Below are 9,145 nucleotides of genomic sequence, written 5' to 3'. Positions count from 1 at the left end.
AAGAGGGAATATATATTTTTTTTGCATACTTAACGAAAAAAAAAAAATAAATAAAATAAAATAAACTTACCCATACAAACTTAACAAGTCAATGCTGTTCCTTGGGGATAGCCCTTCAGTGTCCCTTTGTGTCATTTTATTTTGTTCCCCTTTTTGCGTCATTTTAAAGTAATTCTTTTTCGCGCATGCAAGAGTGACCCTTTAGCGTGAAGTTTTTTTTTTTTTTTGCTACATTCTCTTCGATAACGTTTCTTCGCCCCTACAGAGGCTCCTATTGTGAGGAACCTAGTTCAGCTTAACTCGTATCACAGGGGGAGAGCGGCGTGGTGACTTACCAGGTGAGAAGCACCAACGGGGGAACACCTCCCAGGAAGTAGTTTATTACAAGGGTGTAGCTAACAACCAGGACGCGACTTATTGCTTACTCGCAACAGTACATGCTTACTTACACATGCGTTTCGCCTGTTCATAATTTCTGATCACCACCGCGGCCTTAGTGGAAAGGCGAAGAGTTACCCTGACACATTTGACGAATCAGTTTTGCGAAGAGCAGAGGCTGCGCGGTAGTTAGAGGTGAGGAGGACACACTAATGCATGCGCTGGTAAGGAGAGGAGCGAGAAGGTAGTAGCTCGGAAGTGATGCACACGAGGATGCGTCTGTGCAAGAGCGCTCACGTCAGTATACACCTGTGAGGCGTGTCCCTGCACACTTCGCACCAGTGCGTACATCCCCCCAGTGCATGCATCCCTCCCGTGCGCACCCCTACACCTTGCAGACGGCGCGAGGCCAAATGGAACAGCCATCCATGCCTCTATGGCTCAGCACATTCGAGGAGGACATTGACACGTACATCTTCATATCCTCAAGGGATAACAAACTTTATCTAGGTTAGCTCGTCGAGGACAGTCACTGCGCCCAGCTGTTCTTCGCACGTCGCAGTGCATCAATGTACGTATTAGCGGACCAGCCTTTAGCAATTACCGCATCCTTCATACTCACGAATTTCCTCATGTCGCTTCTCCCCTCGAAAGGAATACTGAGAACGTACGATCAACATGGAAACATATTTTTAACGCACTGTGTCGAGAAAATAATTGTCCCTGACAGGAACTACTTTTCGGACGTCTACGTTGGTAATGGGGAACGCTTATCAGTTTGGCGTTAATGTGTGGTGGCGTTCACGTGGGATGCCTTTCCCTTGTGATGCCGCTCACGTGATGCTGCACCGAATTGACTGACGCCATGTCGGCGAAGTCGGCACCGCCAAGTAGTGCTTACCCTCCCCATGTTGCTCTCACCGCGCGCCACACCGCATGTCCCATCGCGCGTCGCACCCCCTCCTTCCCCAGGAAACCTCATCATAAGGGGAGATAACATCGCCTACTTCGGTTCTGTAGACGAGGACAAGTATGCAAAGATGTTCGACTACTCGAAACAAAATAAGGAAGGAAATGAAGCGGGGGATACCTCAGAAGCGGACTTACCCAAGAGCCAAGGGCCCCTAACCTCCGAAAATGTTGTTCTACAGTACAAACCAATAAATCAAATTTTGAGTTACCTGCCAGAAAGTAATCAGGACTTTTCCGTTTTTGAGAATTAAAAATTCGGTCAGGAGGGTAGACGTTAAAATGAAAGATAGACAATCGAGGGAGCGAACTACCGATCGAGCGGGGGAACCCCTCACGTTGGCATGCTCCGCAAAAAGGAGAGCACCCCCTTTTTTATGCCCACAAATTGGGCGTGTACCCCTACCCCAAGAGTTAGGATCATATTTGTTAACCCATTTTGCCTTCACTGTGCAGGTGATTAACCACGTGCGCATTTGCGTGGGGGAAACGGCGAAGCTCCGCCAGCATTTGACCCCATTCGTGAGTTTTCCCCTTTAGAGCACAACAGGATGCACGAGCACGCGGCCTCATTTTAGTATCTTCTATTTGATGGCTTTCCTGTATTGGCTCTCCTTCTCTTCCGTTTGGGAATTGTCCCAGTTGGGACGTCAGTTTGGGGCTCCCACCCGTTGCGCTGTCCCTCCTTGCGCTCCTCCTTCCGCTCATCCTTGCGCCCCTCCTTTTTTATTTTTTTTAAGTCCGCTTATCTTTCCCGTGCCTGCTTCCCCTGGAAAGCCGCAGCTGGCACCTCTCTCCCCTGTTGCCTATCTCGATTCCCGCTGCTACGTCGTCGCCTTTTTTTTGTGTATCCACCTTCTCCTTCGCCCCGTGCAGCAATTATCCTATTATGTTATATTATATTATATTCTGTTATGCTATGTTCTTTTCTGTTCTTTTTTATTCTTTTCCATTCTTTTCTGTTCTTTTCTATTCTATATGATCCTGCCCCACCCTATCCCATATTAACCTCCCCTCTGTCTGGTCCCATTTCTGCCACTTCTCTCATCACCTGCTTAACTTTTTACGCCACCCAACATAGACATTTGGCAAATTACGGATAAGTAATTTTTTCCCTTTTCACTATTGGGTCGTTGATAATGTGGCCCTTTTTTTTGTTTTGCTTCCCCTACTCGTTAACAAAAGGTGTATTCGTTCCTCCGAAGGGTAGGCGCACAAGTATGTATGTGCTTATTAATGCGAAGTTTGCGATAAGTGGAGGGGAAAACCTTTGTAGATTCTCCACCTGTCAGTCAAAACAGATCGGGAAAGAACGTCGACCGGGTGAGGAAGCCCACTCGAAGGGATGGCATACATGGGGTGGTGTTGGCGCTACGTTTACTTGGTCTCGGAGTAACAAAGGGAAGAAAAAAAAAAAAATAGCACCATATGGTGTCTATGCGCAGTATCTGGCTGAGTCAAGTTCGGTTAGACCGAGACTAAATTGGACGAAGTTAGATTCGATAGTTGATAACTCTTGTTTGGGCCATGTAGGGGGTAAAAAATGAGAAAATTGAGAAATGAAAAAATTGAAAAAATTGAGAAAATTGAAAAAATTGAAAAACTGCGCAGCATGCTTTGAACAAGCCGCGACATCTGCTTGGCACATGGGTACGAATAAATCTTCAAGGGGGGGTTCACATACTCGCTGTGCGCTCATGCACAGGAAGCCCCTCCTCCTCCCCCTTCTTCTCCCTTCCCCTTCGCTGAATACTTTTTAGAGCACACAGGCTGACAGGCAGACAGAGGTGGGGGAGGGGGAGCTGTGTTTAAGTGTAGGGGAGAGGTGCCCATCATCACATGTACGTACACACACAGACACACACACAGATACAACACATACACATACACACGTTCGATGTGAACATAAAAATCAGGGGAAGCATTAAAACAATAAGCAGCGAAATTGCCCAACGAGGCCAAGGGGGGGAAAAAAAAAACGGTGCCAAAAAGGAAGGGGCAAAAAGGAAGGGGCAAAAAGGAAGGGGCAAAAAGGAAGGGGCAAAAAGGAAGGGGTAAAAAGGAAGGGGCAAAAAAGAAGAGGCAAAAAGGAAGAGGCAAAAAAGCAGAGACAAAAGGAAGTGGCCAAAAAACTGCAGCGATGACGTAAACACAGAAAAAGCTGGCGAATACAAATTTGCGAAATGCTCAAAAAGTAGACTGCAGGAATTTCAAAAAAAGAAAAAATAACAATAGCGTTAGCAGTGTTAGTAACAACTGCAAGCAGTAGCAACTGCAACTGCAAGTGCAACTGCAACTGCACAGCAACAATTGGGGGGGAGAGAAGGTGCACGAGGGGGTCGGGCCGCGCGTCAAACGGACGAGACCCACACAGAAAAGCATAAACTGAATGCTTCAAATTTCAGCCGTTCTTGCTTTCACTCGAATGAGTGATAGGCGCTGAAATGTACGCTGAAAGGTGTACAAAAAAAAAAAATAAAATAAAAAGGAAAAAAAAAATAGGGGGGGAGATGAGCTGACAAGGGGGGAAGGGGCCCTCTGACAGGAGGCCGTGGTCAGGGATGTAACACAAATTCGAAGTGGTTGGTGGAAAATATGTCGTGATTTGTGGAAACAAATGTCGCACACGGTAACAGAGGTATACATTCCGCTGCACAGGGGGCGGGAGAAAAAATATTAACGTAGCTAATATGAGTCCTTCGAAGAGTCGCTCTCTGATTCTGACACATCACTACGCTTGCTTTTCAACTCCAGCTGCACTTTGCACCAGTTGTACATTTCTCTGCGGAGGAAGGGGAAGAAATGGGGAGATGGGAAATATGGGAAAAATAATATAATACCGCAGGGGGGAACAAAAGGGCGGGAAATGGCAAACACGCTCATGTGTTCAGCCAAACGCTCTGATGTGTTCATCCAAACACTCTCATGCGTTCGGCCAAACGCTTTCATGCGTGGGGCCTCCTCTCTGGCGAATAGCGCAGCAGTACCTGAACACATCAGCCTTGGTGAGCTTGTCGTCCAGCTCGATCTCGCCGCCCTCGAGGGTTTTCCACACGGCTTTGTTTTTGAATTTCCGGAACAGCTGCGGAGGGGGTGAGAAGTGGGAGGTGAGATGTGGGAGGTAAGAAGTGATATGTGAAAAGTGAGAGGCAATAAATAGGGATGCCCGCTTCAGATGCACTGCATGGGGATGCCGCTTCAGATGAACTGCATGGGGATGCCGCTTCAGATGAACTGCATGGGGATGCCGCTTCAGAGCACTGCCTAGGGACCCCTGCTCGCAGCGTGCCTCACCTCGAAATGTATGTCTTGGTGCAACTTGCCCAGGAGTAGCTGGAAGGCCAGCTTCTCCTCCTCGTTAATGGACTGCTCAATGGTGTCCCCAGGGGGAAGGAGGGGGCCCTTCTCCTTCTCGACACCGTCCTTATGGGCGTGTTCTTGTAACGTGCCCTGCGCGCCCTGGGAACAGGAGCTCTTCTTTTTCTCCTTCCTCTGTTGAACCTCGGAAATGCAGCCAGTAATTTGAATCGACAACTCGTGCAGTTTCATCCAAATGAAACTAGACGGCTTGGAAAGGAACAATAAATTGTTAACATACAGATATATGTCATTATAAATAAAAAAAACATTCTCATATTTCCCATTTTGTAACTTATCCACGATACATTGGAAATAGAAAGAATTACTCTCTTCAATTTTGTTGCTTAAATTTTTAAAATTATTTTCTATGTTTAGTATTTGGTCATAAAAGGTGCTTTTTAGGTGAGTCAGAACTTCTTCACATAGCTGTATCCTTTCTTTATCATCGCCTCCATTTCTTAGTTCGTTTTCTACGTTATTATTTGTTTTATTTCCTCTTTCGCTTGCCGAGTCGAGATGGGTGTAACCTTCTTTCTGTCTCCTCTGTGTCTCGCGTCCGGTGGGAGATTCTTCACCCTTGGTGAGTTCGCTTCTATCGCAATGTACTCCTCCTGCTGCTGCTGCTGCTCCTGCTGCTGCTCCTCCTGAGCGTGTTAACAATTTCCCTTCCTCTTGGCTGCCATCCTCTGCATCGTAGCGACCTGCACCATTTGGCTCTCCACTGTTATCCACATAGCTCAGGTTTCCCTGTCTCCTCTCGTGGCTTCCTTCTCTTTTGAGGCTCGAGCTAAGTCCTTCACCCTTCCACCTCTTAGCCTCCTGTAGAAGTTCATCCAGCCTTAACAACTCCCTTTTTTTTTTCTTCTTGGGATCATCGATGAGTGAGAATCTGAAACCACTGCCTGAAAGGAGGTATGATATCAGCGAAAATTCCTTCTCACTGAGGTAAATTTCTCCCCTACTTGCTTTTAACTCGCTTTCTCTTTTATTAAACTCTGCTATGGCTGTTATGGCTAACTCCAACTCACCGCTCTGTGGCACGCTGTCCATCGCCTCTCCCTGGAACTCGCTGCTCGCGCCTTTGGATAACAGCCCCAATTCACTGCCGCTGTGCGCGCTTCCGTTTACGCTGCCATTAGCGTTGTCATTCGCGTTGCCATTCGCGTTGTCATTCGCGTTGCCATTCGCGTTGCCATTCGCGTTGTCATTCGCGTTGCCATTCGCGCTACCATTAGCGTTACCATTAGCGTTACCATTAGCGTTACCATTAGCGTTCCCATTAGCGTTCCCATCTGTGTTTCCCTCCTCACACGAGGCACTGTTAAAATTTCCTATCTTACTCAAACACATTGCAAAAAAGGAAGTCGATTTCACCGCGCCTTCGTTGCGCTCGTTTTGGCCATCCGCGCTGACGTGCCCGGAATGGGCTATCTCCCTCGAGTCGGCGGAATCGGCAGGGTTCACCCCGTCCGCCGCACGCACCTCGTCCACCGAGTCGTCCACAGAACCTCCAACGTTCTGACTTCCCTTCATCTTTCCGCTCCCATCTGGGCCTGTTTCTCCTACAGCCTGATGGCCATTGTCATGATCGATACTCCGGAGTTCACTATCATTTTGCTCATTCATCTTTTCATTATATTAAAAAATGGTAAGTTTTTTTTTTTTTTTTTTTTTCTCTCTCGTTGGTTGGCGATGCTATTGTCCTTCTGTGCAATCTTACGAAGGTTTTCTCCTTTGTCTGCTTATTTTAACGTGTCTCTACTCGTTCGTTTGATATGACTGGGTGTGCTCTGTCAAGCGTGCATAGGGCCTCGCTACTTTGCGCCTCCTTCTTCGTGCGCGTTGTAAGTAGCCTGCGGGGTTCTGTTCTTTCCTTTACTGGGATTACTTCTTTTCTTTTTTGCGATCCTCCTGACGATCCTTCTGAAAATTCTTCTGAAAATAATTATTCACCCTTTTGCGTCGTCTTTTCTGTTGTGCTCATTCAGACTTCTGGCCAGTTTATCATTATCCTGCTCACTTCAAACTGCTTCGTCTTCCCCTTCTTTCGGGTTGCCCCGGTCCACTTCACTATTTCGGGACTATATATTATTTGATCACTTTTTTGGGAGTTATGCAAACGAGGAATGCGTTGGGTGCGCATATTCTCCTACTGTCCGGGTGTATACGCACGTGTGCACAGGCAGGTATGTGCCGCAACAAATGCAGAAGCGGCAACGTAGAAGCGGCAACGTAGAAGCGGCAACGCAGAAGCGACAACGCAGAAGCGACAACGCAGAAACAGCACGCGCAAGTAACTTCTCCGAAGCGACAACGCAGAAACAGCACGCGCAAGTAACTTCTCCGAAGCAACTACGGAGAAGCAGCTATGCACATGTAATTACACACAGTAGATATACACCTGTGTGGCTACACACACCCGCTTACGTGCGACCCCCCCTGCTGCTATAGAAGTGCGAACAATTCTGGCGGACTGTGCACCTTCTCATGGCTTCGCAATTCTTCTCCCTCAATTTAATTGAACACACGACATGATTTTTAAAAAAACATACACGTGATAGGAAGCCAAAATTAAAAAAAAAAAAAAAAAAATAAGACAGCTAGCTAGCTAGCCAATATCTAAATGAATATTCTTGACAAGGGGAAGATGAATGAAAAACGGTTGGGTACGATACTGGCGCAACAGGTTTGTTTTTTTTTTCGAAGATACTCTCATTATTCACCCCGGCCGTCGTTTTCATGTCAGCTGTTCCGTTGGTCATCGAATTCGGCTCTCCAACGTGCGACTGCTCGGTGCGTATGGGTGGATTGACGTGTGGGAGTGTATGTGCGGCGTGATTACCCTCTTCGCTGCGAATTAACAGCAGAATTAAAAACTGAGAGCGTGTGCGAAGGCGGTTACCAAAAGAGTCCCTCTTCCGTCAAGCCGTGCATACGCGTGGGCGCACACATGTATATAGCAACGCACATGTTATATGCGTGTGCATATATACGTGTTCATATATACGTGTGTGCACATGCGACCCTGTGAAGGAATGCTTCTCAAACTGGGCTTGCTGTGTATATCCCCCTTAAAAAATACACAATTTGGCTAGCCCTTTGCAAACACAAAAAAATACGTTCAAAATTAAAAATGACTTTCGATAATTAATGATATACATATGACCTCATACGCGCAGGTGATTTTATGCACACAATGTGGCTTCTTCAAAATGGGGAGGGGCGCCTTTTAAAAAGGTTCTCTCTCTCAGCTGGAAGGGGGAGTTGTTACAGTGCGCGATTTGTATTCTGTGTATACGCTTTGCAAATTTTGCGGTTTCGCCCTTGGTCTCGCTTTTCCCTCGTTTTTTTTGCTCTCCTTTTTGCTCTCCTTTTTGCTCCCCGTTTTGCTCCCCTTTTTTTGCCCTCTTCAGTGTGCGGATCCACCTGGGTAAGTGCGCGCGCTTGTGCCACGCCTGAAAAAAATTCGCACAACTGAGCGCTACGCAACTGCCTACTTCGCAACGGCGCGCTAACGCACTGCTCGGAAACAACCTTCACTTCGCTGGAACGTGTTATAAATTCACAAATTGGGGAGACGCCACCGCATGGCGACTTCTCTTCCGCTTTGCCAATTTGATGATTCGCGTCAAATTCACTTAATTTTAAAATGACAAACAGATTTAATCGTACCTCTTGACGCGCTCATGTTCATCATAAATTAAAATAAAAAAAAGGTGAGAAAAAAGGGAAAAAAAGGGGAAAAAAAAGTGAAAAAATAGGGGGCTACAAACGGTGTGGGGAAAAAAAAAAAAAATCGTATTTCTCTGCCAACGGCTATATTGTACAACTGTGTATATGTATGCATGTGACACGACACGGTTTTCGTAAAATGAAAAAATAGCGATTAAAAGAAGGATTAAACTGGAATGGGCTAGCTACCACCCCCTGTGCCCAACTCTTATCAGCTTGAGTTAAATGATTAACTCGTTCTCACAATAGCACAATATCACAATAGCACAATTGTACACTTGTACAGATCACAACTGCGAAAAGATTGTATATTTTTGCAAATTATCAAATTGGGAGATGTATGTACTGGCTGCGGGAAAAAAAAAAGGTATGCTCCTCTCCTCATATGCATATGACGAGTAAACTGTGAGGAACAAAAAATGCATATCTCTGTTTGTTAAAAATGAGTTACGCAAAGTGGCACGAATGGAAGAATTAGATTAAATTGTACATAAAAGGAAGTATTGCAAATGAAAGGAATTGTTGCAAATGGAAAGGGAATTACTGGAATTACTTTTATCCCCTCTGTAAAATAAAATACTACTGCTTATATGCAAAGAATGAATTGTGGAACAAAATGCAAATCGATTTTTATACAATTCTTTTACAAATTTTTTACAATTTTTTTACATTTTTTTTGTCATTTTTTTTGTCATTTTTTTTACAA

At 45.8% G+C, this 9,145-nt stretch overlaps 2 protein-coding genes across 2 annotated transcripts; one reads left to right on the top strand and one right to left on the bottom strand.

Moving 5' to 3' along the window:
• Positions 1–776: 776 nt before the first annotated feature.
• PCYB_093040 (LSM domain containing protein) lies at positions 777–1,601 on the top strand (the record flags this gene model as incomplete). Its single annotated transcript, XM_004222418.1, has 3 exons — positions 777–888; positions 1,033–1,134; positions 1,351–1,601. Exons 1-3 carry the CDS (start codon positions 792–794, stop codon positions 1,599–1,601), a joined length of 450 nt encoding a protein of 149 aa, XP_004222466.1. The 5' UTR covers positions 777–791.
• Positions 1,602–4,032: 2,431 nt separating this feature from the next.
• Positions 4,033–5,568, bottom strand: PCYB_093030 (hypothetical protein; the record flags this gene model as incomplete). The annotated part of the gene is made up of 3 exons (XM_004222417.1): positions 4,033–4,129; positions 4,335–4,429; positions 4,642–5,568. Coding segments are annotated over 3 exons (1,119 nt in total), but the record flags the coding sequence as incomplete, so codon positions are not given.
• Positions 5,569–9,145: the final 3,577 nt, after the last annotated feature.

The sequence above is a fragment of the Plasmodium cynomolgi genome, chromosome 9, assembly GCF_000321355.1.
Source record: "Plasmodium cynomolgi strain B DNA, chromosome 9, whole genome shotgun sequence".
Lineage (NCBI taxonomy): Eukaryota > Apicomplexa > Aconoidasida > Haemosporida > Plasmodiidae > Plasmodium > Plasmodium cynomolgi.
The sequence above is the reverse complement of the archived record's forward strand: the minus strand, read 5'-3'. Positions and strand labels throughout refer to the sequence as shown.